A 13,835-nucleotide genomic window follows, 5' to 3' on the forward strand; every position below is an offset into this window, starting at 1 on the left:
TAGGAGTTCTCAGATGATGTCTATTGGCTTTTGGTGGCTTCCTCAGTGCAGACCCTCAGTTCTCAGCCTCGTGTAATCTGCCAAGTTGATTGACACTCATCCATCTACTTTACATCTTCCAAAAATTGGCTGGCAACTATTTACGGTTGTCTTTTCTCCCATCCTCTTTGTCCTATGGGTTTATATTTACATATGTAAAAAATACCTTTTGATTGCCATTTAGGTGGGGTCTAGGAAGGGGACCTCCCATAAACACATGTGTTCAGCCTACCATGTTTAATCAGAAGTCTAGAATGCCAGCTTCCCTGCAGCTCTAGTGTGCTGCAGAAAGGTCATGAGCTTCTTTCACCACCCAGGAAAAGGGAGAGGGATGCTTACAGTTGGTCTCTGGGATGGACACAGTCATGGAACCAACCAGCACTTTTAATCCCAATGACATCTGCCTCCCATCCAGTGGTTTTCAAACGGGGCAACCTCAGTGGTGCCTCGGGGTTGGTCACAGGGAGCAAGGGAGAAAGCAAACGGGGGTTTCCATCTCCAGTGGGACCACAGCCATGCGCTTTTGTCTGTTTTCTACGTGGGACTGTGCTAAAGCTTTCATTCAGTATAATGACTCTGCTCCTGAAGATGAAAAGAGGAAAAAATAGACAAGGAGGATGGCAGCAGACCTATCATTATATGGCATTCTCTCTTCAGAGATGCTGCCTAAACCTCTTTCCCTGTGCTATTTTCATGGCAGTGCTTTTATGACCACATTGTGAACATTAAAGGAATTTAGTGGAGGAAGCACTCCTTTTGGGTGTGGATGTGAATTTTAAGCTTGGTTCAACTGCTTAACTGGGTATGTGCCCTTGGGAAGCTTACAACCTCTCTGGGCTCTGTGTCCTCATCCTGCAATGAGGATTATAATACCTTGTTAGCAAGTGATTGGGAAGGTTCATGGCACAGAGTAGCTATTCACTAATGTGGGCTTCTCCTTTGCCCTGGCCCTGGCAGTATACACAATTTCAGCATTGTTTTTCCTCTCAACAAATGTGTAGTGCCCTGATATACATCTGCGAGCCAGACAGTCCAAGGTCTCTGACTTCTTGGGACTTGTGTTTAATGAAAGGACCAGACAATAAAAACAAATAAGGAAATGAAGGTGATATAGTTTGGCTTTCTCCCCACCCAAATCTCATATTGAACTGTAGCTCCCATAATCCCCATGTGTCAAGGAAGGGACCCAGTGGGAGGTAACTGACTCATGGGGGCAGGTTTTCCTGTGCTGTTCTCGTGATAGTGAATAAGTCTCATGAGATCTGATGGTTTCATGAAGGGGAGTTCCCCTGCACACGCTCTCTTGCCTGCTGCCATGTAAGATGTGCCTTTGCTCCTCCTTTACCTTCTGCCATGATTGTGAGGCCTCTCCAGCCACGTGGAACTGTGAGTCCATTAACCTTCTTTTTATTTAGAAATTACCCAGTCTTGGTTATTTCTTCATGGCAGTATGAAAATGGACTAATATAGTAAATTGGTACAAGTAAAGTGGGGTATTGCTATAAAGATACTTGAAAATGTGGAAACCACTTTGGAACTGGGTAACACGCAGCAGCTGGACAAGTTTGGAGAGCTCAGAAGAAGACACGAAAATGTGGGAAAGTTAGGAACTTTCTAGAGATTTGAAGGGCTCAGAAGACAGGAAGATGTGGGAAAGTCTGGAAATTCCTAGAGACTTGTCGAATGGCTTTGACCAAAATGCTGACAGTGATATGGACAATGAAGTCCAGGCTGAAGTGGTCTCAGATGGAGATGAGGAACTTGTTGAAAGCTGGAGCAAAGGTCACTCTTGCTATGCTTTAGCAAAGAGACCGGTGGCATTTCGTCCCCACCCTAGAGATCTGTGGAACTCTTGAGAGAGATGATTTAGGGTATCTGGTGGAAGACATTTCTAAGCAGCAAAGCATTCAAGGATGAGGGATGAAGAGTAGGGGTGAGGGTGGCAATTTTAAACAGGGTAGTCAGGGGAGACCTCATTGAGAAGGTAACATCTGAGAGAAGAGTTGATGCAGGGAGGCAGCGAGTCATGTGGATATGTGAGCAAGGAGAACTCTCATAGACGTTAGTAGCAAATGCAGATGCCCCAAAGTAGGGGTGTTCCTGGAATATTCAAGAAGTCGTAGGGAAGCCTGTGTGACTGCAGCCAGGTTAATAAGGCGAGGGGAGGGCAGTAGGAGCTGAGGAAGCTGGAGGGATAATGGGGTCCAAATCTTTACCCCTAGAATGGCACAGCTTTAAAAAACTTATTCCTTTGCTCAAAAGCATACTTGACATATTATCGTGTTAACACTAATTAACACTAGGATTTGGGGAAATCAGGGCAGATTATATTTGATAAAAAAGTGTATTTCATTGGAGTGCATGAAGGATAGAAGGAGATGAGAAATGGAGGGGCCTATTTGTGGTCTTTCTGACACTCGAATCCTTTTAGAACTTGTTAGAAAACTCCCTGCACACGGATTCTGGTTTCCTCAGACGTAACCCACCTTCAATTCTCACCCTGACCCCCACCTCACTCAGCGTGGCCGTCCACAGGGCTGTCTGCCTAGAAGTTGTCTCTGGAGTGCCTTCCCCAACCACCATCGGCCCAACTTCTTTAGGACTATTACTGGGTCCTCAGGTGAACTGATTCCCCTGCCCACTACTGATTGGTCCAGGGGCGGACACCTGCCCTGTTTTGTTTGTTTGTTTGTTTGTTGTGTTTTGTTTTTCCTAAACAGGACATCAGTGAGAGTCAAAACAGTCTCTTGCCGGGGGCAGGATCTGTAAAATATAAAACTCGGGATCTGTTGGGAGCCATGTGTGAGAAAATATGTATGTGGGAAAAATAAGCCTGTTTCTAGTGAGAGAATGAAAAGAATTCAGAGAGAGGAGGAATGAGAGATCAGAGGGTTTAGGAGACTTGGGTTCCACTCGTTCCTGACGCTGCATCCCTGACCCTCCTGCTGGCTGGTTGTCGAAGTTTGCCTTGGATTCTGAGAACAATATAATTTCTTTTATGCCTAAGCTTGTTTGATTCAGGTTTCTCATGTGCAACCCAGATAACCCACTGCCTGTTCCTTTTATCTTTGAAGTTACTTAGAGGTATCTACACAGAATTTCATTTTTAACAACCTCTCCTTCTGCCTTCAATTTAATTTCTGTTAGAAAACCCTGGCCATGAAATCTGCACTGCTACAGTCTAAGACAGCTTTTTCAAAAGTATATTTTGTGAGCTTTTCCATGAAAATGAAGGTTTCCGTGGTCAAAGGCATTTGGGAAATAAATGCTGCATGTGCTATTCCTATCTTGGAGATTCACGATGTGTTATATTAAAGAATTCCTGCAATGAATAAATGTGTTTAATGTTTTTTTAACCAGAATTCCCTAAATTCTTTTTGGGCCCTGCGCCTTTTTGTTCATAAAACATGTTATATCCCAAACTCCTGATGTTCCTTAGGACTCATTTTGGGGCATACTCTCTAGGACCACATGCAACGGAACCTCTTCCTTTAAAATGGCATATTACCAGGGTGCCCCACAAGAAGATGTGTGACCAAGGGGAGCACCCTGGTGTGGGGCATTGTCAGCCTGGAGGAAGGGACATTTTTGATAATTTTCATAGAGTCACCGTCTACTCACTAAGCATGAGCCCACAGGGCTGGGTCTACTCAAAGAGTGTGTCTTTTGTTAACTTACTGCTTGGTGCCCTCTGTGTTGATGGTGGTCAACACTATCACCACCTCCCCAAAAGGTCCTTCTTGTTAGTTAGAATTATCCTCAGAAGGGTGGTTCCCTCACTGCTTCCTAACATTCCTGAGAAGTGGAGCCATCCACAAGGCAAGGCAAAAGTGTTCCAGAGGCTCTGCTTTGGGCAGAATGGGGCTTCTAGATGTTGACCTGCTGCAGAGCTCTGTCTCAGGTGTGGGATATTTGGAATAATCTCTGCTTCTGGAGGTTTTTTCTTTTGACCATCTTCCCACCTGCTAGTGGGCATGATCACCCTCTCATTGCTTACAGTTTGCAGAGAACTCTCATTTGAGCCCTTCAGCCCTCCTGTAAAGCCAATGGGTTTTATTTGTCTCTATTTTACAAATGAGGAAACAGAAGCCCATTCACTTGGCCTTAGTCACACAGTTAGGAAAGGCAGACCTGGGATGGGGTCTTGGGTCTGCTCGACCTTGTCGTGCCATTTTCTCTGTCTTCCTATACTGCCTCCATCATCAAACTGCCTGGGCACACATCAGACTGCCACAGGCACATTTCAATTCCTTTCCTCTCCATCACCACCCAAATATCTCCTGGACTTCTGGGCCTGGCCTCCTTCCTCTGGGGATTGAGAGGTGGGAATGTTAAGGAAGGGAGATGGCATCTGTGGGGCCACACGGTTCGGCAGGTCGGGAAGGCTGCCTCCTGATGGCTGTGGCAGGGATAGGCCTGGCTGTGTTCATTGTCCTTGGGATCAATGACCAAGCAGCCATGTGTATCTGCACCTTCTCAGGTGGTTTTACAGACAAGCATCTCTCACCTGCCAGAGCCCACCTCCTATCCTTCAACAGATGTGCTGGCTTCTCTCTCACCCACATGGGACTCACCTCCCATTGGCCCAGGAAATAAGCAGCTTTGAGGTGACCAGCATCTGCAAGAGGCAGCACATTGCTCAGGGCCTTCTCAGCCTGAAGAAAGGTACGACGGAGGGAACCCTAATGCAAGAGTTCAAGGGTCTAGCTGTGGAGTCAGGGGGAAGTGACCAAACCTCAGCCTCCTTTTCTGGAAAATGGGGACAAGGAGTTCTACCTGACACTCAAGGTCATGGTGAGGGGATAGCCAGGAATATGGAATATTATGACCCCAGGAATATGGGAGGTGGCTGCAAAAGCCAAAATCCATGAAGTCAACTAGAGTTGTCAGAAGCCGTTTTCCAATATACTATCTGCTCTCTAATATGGTAGCCACCAGCCTCCTGCAGCTAGCTAACTTAAATGAATGAAAATGAAATTTTATTAAATATTTAATTCCTCTGCAAAGGCATAAGAATAATACAGCGGACTTTGGGGATTTGGGGAAAAGTGTGGGTGTGTGGTGAGGGATAAAAGACTACACATTGGGTACAGTGTACACTGCTTGGGTGATGGGTGCAACAAAATCTCAGAAATCACCACCAAAGAACTTATTCATGTAAGCAAACACCACCTGTTCCCCAAAAATCTATTGAAATTATAAAAAGTTCAATTCCTCATTCTCCTAGCCGCTTTGCAAATACTCGATTGCCACAAGGGTTTAGTGGCTAATGTACTGGACAGAGCAGACAGACAACATCTTCATCAGCCCAGAAGGGTCTATAGGACAGCACTGATCAGATTTTTCTTTAACCTGTTTCTTCTGCCCCTCTATCCCCTGCCCCTGCTTTAAACCCGTTCTTCATACAGCCTGCTTCCCCAACTCCCCAGTCTCAAAGGAGACTGCCTAAGTGACTGTACTGGTCCATCTCGCAGGGATGACTCAAACTCTCGCCAGGAACGAGACTGGCGTTCTCTTGCAGAAACTGTGTGCACATCTGGTGCCCCCAGTGAGATAATAAGATCCTGAAAGGTGGGGTCTTTTCTCATGCCTCCTACACCCCGATGATGACCTGCACAGTGTTAGCATGTGACAAGTCCTTAATCAAGATGATGAATTTTCCCTGAATTGGTGTAGCTCATGGTCCAGTCAGGTTGACTGAGGGTCCAAAAGCTTGGGTCAGAACAGTCTTGGTTCAGCTATGAACTCACTGCATGACTTCAAAGACATCATTACTTCAATCCAGCCCTCAGGGGAAAGAGAAGGTTGGCCTGGAAGAGATGATCTCAGAGGTTCTTTCCTGCTCTGACCATCTGTGGCTTTGGGAGGCAGAACATAGACTTTTTGGGTAGCCTTGTAGCCTGCAGTCAGTGCTCAGACCAAGGCCATATCCCACAGGGAACTGTGCTGTGTGAGGATGTCTGTGATGGGGGCCTGGCACTGAGAGTGCACGTGTGTGTGTGTATGTGTGTGTACATGTGCTTTTGCTCCTGAATCAAGATAACAGGCTAGGAAACCTACCATTATCATGGAAGGACATAACTAACTTCTATTTAGGCTTTGAGTGTGGGGTCTCCACGACTCATTTTATTTCCTTATTTCTCTCTTCTTCCACAGACTATTAGATAATCATATGTGTTCTGGTGTCTGCAAGAAGGGCCTCTCTTTGGGGACCAAGACTCCATTCCCTGGACCCTGGGTTGTCTACAGGCCCCCACAGTCCCAGGGCCCGGTTGGCCTCAGGATGCCCTGTCCACCAGCCCTCAGGGATGCCAGATATCAGAACGGACACAAACCTTCATCCGTCTGCACCTGGAGGGGCATTGAGTTGAGAAAAGTACACAGGATCAACAAAGCGTCTCCTCAGCGAGTGGCTGATGGGGCTTGGGCTGCCCTGGCTCCTGAGGTGAGCTTCCAGATGGCACTGGCGCAGTAACATGTGTGTGGCCATTTTATCTTTCAGTTGGAGGAGCAAAGGACTGGCTGTGATGGGAGGTAAATGGTCACACTCCCCTCCCCGCTTCAGGGTGTTCCTGAGAGAGGGGTGGTGGGAGACAGCCTGGAGTTTGCAGTCAATCCTCCTGGGGTGGAAGCACTCGCTGTCTCAGCAGCCTGATAAGCCTGGGTATGGTGAGTGCCAGACTCTAGAGTCCAAAGTCGATGAACTCAAGACACAGGGGTGGCAAGAGGTGGGGGCTGGGCTGCTTGGGCTCCACCCCTTCCTCGGCCCCAACCTGAGGGCCCAGGACCTCCCTCCTGCTGGAATCTTCCTTCCCCTCCCAATCCCCTTCAGGCTGCTCCCCACGCTCCTCTCTTGACCCACCTCTGCAGTCCTTCCCATTATGCCTTGAACACAGCATTAATCCGACTTTGGGTCCCCCTTAAATCCCTGTTTCCCACTCTTGGGAACCTCTTTACCTTCTTTTCCTGGTGAAATTCTAGAGGCTGCCATCACTCCTTGGCTTGTGGCTGCATCACTCCAGTCTTTGCCTCCGTCATCACACTGCCTTCTCTGTCTGACCTTCCTGAGCCCCTCTTATAAAGACTTCTGTGATTACATCAGGCCCATCTGGATGATCCAAGACCATCTCAAGACTCTGCTCAAATACCCTTGGTGTTTTTCCTGACCCTGTCCCCTGTGATTGTGTCTCTTCCTCTGGGCCATGATCAAGGACTTGGTCTTTTTCATCATAATGTCCTTACTTGGGTGCAAAGCCTGAGATAGTGTACATGGTTAAGGAATGGTTTGCTGAGGAAATAAATTAATAAATGAATGCATGAAATAAGCTTTAGGGTCTATACACATGGGTCCCCCAGGGGCTCACATAGGCATGATGCCAGGTCCCTGAGCCCATGTCCTTTGGTATTCCAACACTTCCCAGCACCTCCAGCTTTCCCCAGTGGGCAGCAGCCTGCTTTCCTTTCAGTTCTTCTAACTGGGTCGGGATATTCAGGATGACTGAGAGAGAAAGAGGCTGATGCATCCTTTCCTCCTCTCCTGAAATCAAGCCACTCACCTGACCAACCACACCTGCTACTTCAAACCTTCCCGCATGTCTTCCCTCCCCCTACCTACCTTACCTCTCCAGTATTCCCATCATCTGTCCCTCTCCCACATAGTAAAATGTGAGGAAACCCGGGGCATCCCAGCCCAAGCCAGGGACATCTTTATGATTTAGCAGCATGTCACCAACCTCTTGTTGGAGAGTAATCCCTCACAGGGTGGGCCAAGACAGCTCACCAATCTTTCAGAGGCAGGCCTGCAGCCCTCCACCATCACCCTATGCCCGGTCCCTGTGCCCAGCTCACCTGTCTCTCCCCAGATGGGCAGGTACTCATCCTGCTGAATGTCCAGCATGATCTCCAGCCCGTTGCCTGTCCCCCCCTTGACCGTGGTGAGCAGAGGTTTGCCATCCTCGCCTGAGTTAAACATGTAACACTTCCCATATTTTGTAAACACCTGAAGGAGAGAAAAGAGAGAGAGAAGCACATGGGTAACTTCAGACGAGGGTCCAGAGATTGGCGAGACCCCAGAAATCTGACAGCAGGTCAGAGTCCCCACAGCCCGTCACCATCACCCCTCTCAGGAACCAGCGGCTTTTCATCTTGGCTGTGGGCCTGAATTTTACCAAGTGAAATTCTGGCCTCAAAGAGCAAATCTGGATGCCCTTTGGGGTTTCTTGCAGTAGCATCTGGTCTCTTCTTCCTCTGAGCACTACCTTGGGATGTCCTGTTCACTTCCAGGCATTAAGTGTCATCTGTAAACTCCTGACCTTTCAATCTCCACCTCCAGCCCTGGGCTCTCTTCTGGCCTCCAGACACACTGGGTTCACCTTTGCGGTATGCTTCCAGCAGACCCTGGGCACTCAGTTTGTCCACAGGGAACTGATCTTCTTCCTTAGCTTCCCCACCCCATTGGCAATTCTCTTGCACGTCTGTCCCAGGGAACAGCATTACCATCTGCCAAGGGGCTCAAGTCAGACCCTCAGAGTTGCTGTCCACTCTTCTTATTCCTTACGCCGATGACCAATCGGGCAGCAGAACCTATCAATAACCTTTCTACATCTGTCCTGAATTTAGTCTTTTGTCTTCCTTACTGATGAAATTTAGGACCCAAGTGTTTCTTTGCCTGCATCACTCTGGTTTCCTGGCTGGACTTCAGGATTCCAGATGACCTCCTCCAGCCCATCCTCTAAGGTAACTGTGAGTTACTCTGGAATGCAAACCCTATCACATTAATCCTGTGCTGAAAACCCATCAGGGCTCCCTATGCTCTTTAGGCTAGAATTCAGACCTGCCATGCCCAGTCTTTTGCAATGCCTTGTCTTTTGCAATGCCCTCCACCTATTCCTTCTGCCGTTCACTCTGCTGCTTTCCGCCTGAGTCCAGCAGCATCCACTGGAAGGTGGACTCCAGGGGCTCAGGGACTATGTCTGCTTGCTCATGATGTATCTATCTCTAGCAGCTAGTATAGTGACTGGCACATGGGGTGCTCCGGAAATACATGTTGAATGAATGAATGAATGAATGAGTGGGTGGGTGGATGGAGCCAGACCAAACAACTTGTAACAGCCCCAGGTCATATGCTGCTGCTTCACACACTTGTGGTTCTCCACTTGCTGCTTCTGGCACCAGTAACTCCTTTTACTTCTCTCTCTGCCTGGACAACCTCTAGCTGGACTCCAAGACCAGATCAATGCATTTCCTTCTCCAGTAAGCCTTCCTGAAACCCTGGACCAAGCTGGGTTACTCGCTCCCCTTGATCCTTCACCACAGCACCCCTTGCTTGGCACTCACTGAACAGCTGGTTTTGCATCTCTCCTGAATTTGACTCTGCCTCTCATTTCTGAATCCTGGCACTTAGTACATTGCTGGCACACAGTAGGGGCTCAGTCAACTTTTGCTTGATGAAAGTATGATTACAAAGAGGTAGAGTGATGGTGTAGAAAAAGCCCAGGGAAAGGAATGCAGAGATCTTTGTCCAAGTTTTGATATTGCCACTTCTTAGCAGTGTGACTTTAAGTGAACCAAATAAACCCTCCCAGCCTCAATGTCTCCATCTATAAAATGGGGGTTCTAGTCTTTGGCTTTGCTACCTCTCAAGGTTATTGAGAGGATCAAATGAGGTAACGCATGCAAAAGTGCTTTAAAACTGTAAAAGCTTTCTACAAATGCTATGGGTTATGATGATTATATAACTGCTTTCGAACCTCCAGCTGAAGCCAAATTACATCTGGCAGAATTGGCTGGAGGAGAGCCAGACTGACTGTGTTGAATTCCTGCAGCCACAGAGATTTGGGTCTGGGCCACTTTCCTGAGCACGCTTCACTGCACTGTCCCATCCTACAGCATAGAGGCCACAGGGAAGCTCTTTGGCTTCCCAGCTTTCAGTGCACGGGCAAGTAAATAACAGAGGTGACTGTGGGAGGCTGCCTTTCTTATGTAAATCTTTATGGCTAGATAGAAGAAAGGAAGAGGGGCTTCTATCATGTGCCAGGAGCTGTGCTAGATGCTTATCTATGTTATCTCATTTAACTCTTACAACTGTGACCATTGGCAGTTATTGCTTTACCTATTGTGTGGAGGAGGAAACCAAGGCCCAGAGAGGTTAGGTGACTTGCCTAAGGTCACACAGCTAGTAGGAGAAAAACTGAGATTCAAATCTACATCTGTCTGATTCTAACACATGTGTCCTTTCTGCTGTGCTGTCCTGGGAGGGACATGAGGGTTTTTGTCATTGGGACACTTCCTAGCCACATACTGCTCCTTTCTGCCTTGCTTTTCTCATCAGTCCATTCAATCTTCATATGCATATGCTCCTACTATGTGCAAGGATTATGGGGACTGCAAAAAAGTACAAGCTCTACTGCTTGCCTTCAAGACCTGTAGGAAGGGTTAGTGAAACATCTATGTTGTTCTCCACTATACGAAACAGCTCTGAGTCTCTGCTTAGCTGCACTATTTCAGGACAGCCAATCCCTACTCTTTCAGCTTCATGGCAGAGGAGAACAGCTGGAATTAATGCAAAGTCCAAAGCAAACATGTTTTTTCAAAGAACCAAGTTTTTTCATAACTACTGCATATAGCAATTGAACTTGGCAAATGAACTTATCCCTTGGAGACGTGTTCTTGGGGATCACTGTAATGAACAGATAAGAGCATTTCATAGCACATCCATTGCAAGGTGTTGAACACATCTGGAGTGAATTCTGGGGTGCTCCAATAGAGATTTTCTTTGTAGACACTCTAAATATCCTCTCTGTCTCTTCAAAATTGCTTATAATATTAATTTGCCTATCTGTATGAAGGGATTTGCAAGCAAAAGTAAATTTCAACTTAGCATCAGATTATTGCAAATTCCAACTCCTTCACCTTTTGGTCCTTGAACTTCAGAATACTGGGCTGGGGTTAGAGAGTGGTGTGGACTCCTGAAATCAGCTGTGATCTCGGCCCTGCCAAAACATGCCCAGTGCCATTGGTGAAGGTGTTGACCCTCCCTAAGCATCTGAAGATGATGACAAGGTGTAAGAATTGAAAAGTGTCTTAGAGATCATCTTGTTAATCCACCTTACTTTACATATTAGGAAACAGAGAGCCAGGAGAGAGGAAATGACTTGCTAAAGGTTATACAGCAAGAAAGTGTCCAACTGGGACCCTTTCCTTCATTTATACCAGCCTCTCTCAGTTTTTCCGCTTACAAAAAGAGAGGGAGGGTCTAGCGGGGTGCTAAGATCCTCCCATCTCTGCACTTCAATCGATCATTGACTGAGTGTCTGCTTTGAGCAGATACAGTGGGAACGGAAGCCTCATGAATTGAAGGCTTTCCCTGTCAAAGAGGGAGCAGAGAGCTCTTTACAGTGGGAGTGAGTAGAGACTTGTTCCCCATCCTTGACTGTCTCCTAGAACCCATCCTAGCCCAGGTAGCAGCTCCTGCAGCTGCCCTTGGTGTCAATGTAATCTTTCCTGCTCCTTCTTCTGGGTGCAGTGTGCTGGGGCAAGTTCACAAACGTGCCAGGTGTGAGCTGAAATAGGTTAGAGCTTGGTCAAGCGTGGCAGTCACTGGAGTAGCAGGGGTGGGGAGCCAGAGGGTGACTGCAGCCAAATCAGAGAGGTGGCCAAGTGACAGCTAAATTATTATATATTTTTTTGAGAGCCAAATAATGAATGAATTCCCATTCACAATAGCTTCAAAGAGAATAAAATACCTAGGAATCCAACTTATAAGGGATGTAAAGGACCTCAAAGAGAACTACAAACCTTCACTACTGCTCAGTGAAATAAAAGAGGACACAAACAAATGGAAGAACATACCATCCTCATGGATAGGAAGAATCAATATTGTGAAAATGGCCATACTGCCCAAGGTAATTTATAGATTCAATGCCATCCCCATCAAGCTACCAATGACTTTCTTCACAAAATTGCAAAAAACTGCTTTAAAGTTCACATGGAACCAAAAAAGAGCCCATATTGCCAAGACAATCCTAAGTCAAAAGAACAAAGCTGGAGGCATCACGCTACCTGACTTCAAACTATACTACCAGGGTACAGTAACCAAAACAGCATGGTACTGGTACCAAAACAGAGATATAGACCAATGGAACAGAACAGAGCGCTCAGAAATAACACCACACATCTACAGCCATCTGATCTTTGACAAACCTGACAAAAATAAGAAATGGGGAAAGGATTCCCTATTTAATAAACGGTGCTGGGAAAATTGGCTAGCCATAAGTAGAAAGCTGAAACTGGATCCTTTCCTTACTCCTTATATGAAAATTAATTCAAGATGGATTAGAGACTTAAATGTTAGACATAAAACCATAAAAACCCTAGAAGAAAACCTAGGTGATACCACTCAGGACATAGGCATGGGCAAGGACTTCATGTCTAACACACCAAAAGCAACGGCAACAAAAGCCAAAATTGACAAACGGGATCTAATTAAACTAAAGAGCTTCTGCACAGCAAAAGAAACTACCATCAGAGTGAACAGGCAATCTACAGAATGGGAGAAAATTTTTGCAATCTACTCATCTGACAAAGGGCTAATATCCAGAACCTACAAAGAACTCAATCAAATTTACAAGAAAAAACCAAACAACCCCATCAAAAAGTGGGCAAAGGATATAACAGACACTTCTCAAAAGAAGACATTCATACAGCCAACAGACACATGGAAAAATGCTCATCATCACTGGCCATCAGAGAAATGCAAATCAAAACCACAGTGAGATACCATCTCGCACCGCTTAGAATGGCAATCATTAAAAAATCAGGAAACAGCAGGTGCTGGAGAGGATGTGGAGAAATAGGAACACTTTTACACTGTTGGTGGGACTGTAAACTAGTTCAACCATTGTGGAAGGCAGTGTGGCGATTCCTCAAGGATCTAGAAGTAGAAATACCATTTGACCCAGCCATCCCATTACTGGGTATATACCCAAAGGATTATAAGTCATGCTGCTATAAAGACACATGCACACGTATGTTTATTGTGGCACTATTCACAATAGCAAAGACTTGGAGTCAACCCAAATGTCTATCAGTGACAAACTGGATTAAGAAAATGTGGCACATATACTATGCAGCCATAAAAAGGGATGAGTTCGTGTCCTTTGTAGGGACATGGATGCAGCTGGAAACCATCATTCTCAGCAAACTATCGCAAGAACAGAAAACCAAATACTGCATGTTCTCACTCATAGGTGGGAACTGAACAATGAGATCACTTGGACACAGGAAGGGGAACATCACACACCGGGTCCTATTGTGGGGAAGGGGGAGCGGGGAGGGATAGCATTAGGAGATATACCTAATGTAAATGACGAGTTGATGGGTGCAGCACACCAACGTGGCACATGTATACATATGTAACAAACCTGCAGGTTGTGCACATGTACCCTAGAACTTAAAGTATAATTAAAAAAAAAAAAAAGAGACGGAGTTTCCCTCTGTCGCCCAGGCTGGAGTGCATTGATGTGATCTCAGCTCACTGCAAGTTCTGCATCCTGGGTTCACGCCATTCTCCTGCCTCAGCCTCCCAAGTAGCTGGGACTACAGGTGCCCGCCTCCACGCTCGGACAGCTAAATTCTTTATCAAGTCAAGACCACCAGCAGGAGGCCTAAAATCCTTGTATGACTTCCTATTACATTTAGGATGAAGCCCCAGTGCCCCCAGTCCCCACCGGGGCCCCGTATGGCTCAGCCCCTGGCATACTTTCTCCCTGCTCTCACAGGCTTCAAACATACTGGCC

The 13,835-nt window shown here is 46.6% G+C and overlaps 1 protein-coding gene across 2 annotated transcripts in view; it reads right to left on the bottom strand.

Moving 5' to 3' along the window:
- ASIC2 (acid sensing ion channel subunit 2) overlaps positions 1-13,835 on the bottom strand; it is a 1,127,535-nt gene that overhangs the window by 85,082 nt on the left and 1,028,618 nt on the right. For both annotated transcript variants that reach the window (XM_009190099.3, XM_003912597.5), the window contains exon 2: positions 7,888-8,038. In XM_009190099.3, the coding sequence (XP_009188363.2) occupies positions 7,888-8,038 (151 nt within the window). The remainder of the gene's footprint in view (positions 1-7,887; positions 8,039-13,835) is intronic.

The sequence above is a fragment of the Papio anubis genome, chromosome 17 (genome assembly GCF_008728515.1).
Source record: "Papio anubis isolate 15944 chromosome 17, Panubis1.0, whole genome shotgun sequence".
Lineage (NCBI taxonomy): Eukaryota > Metazoa > Chordata > Mammalia > Primates > Cercopithecidae > Papio > Papio anubis.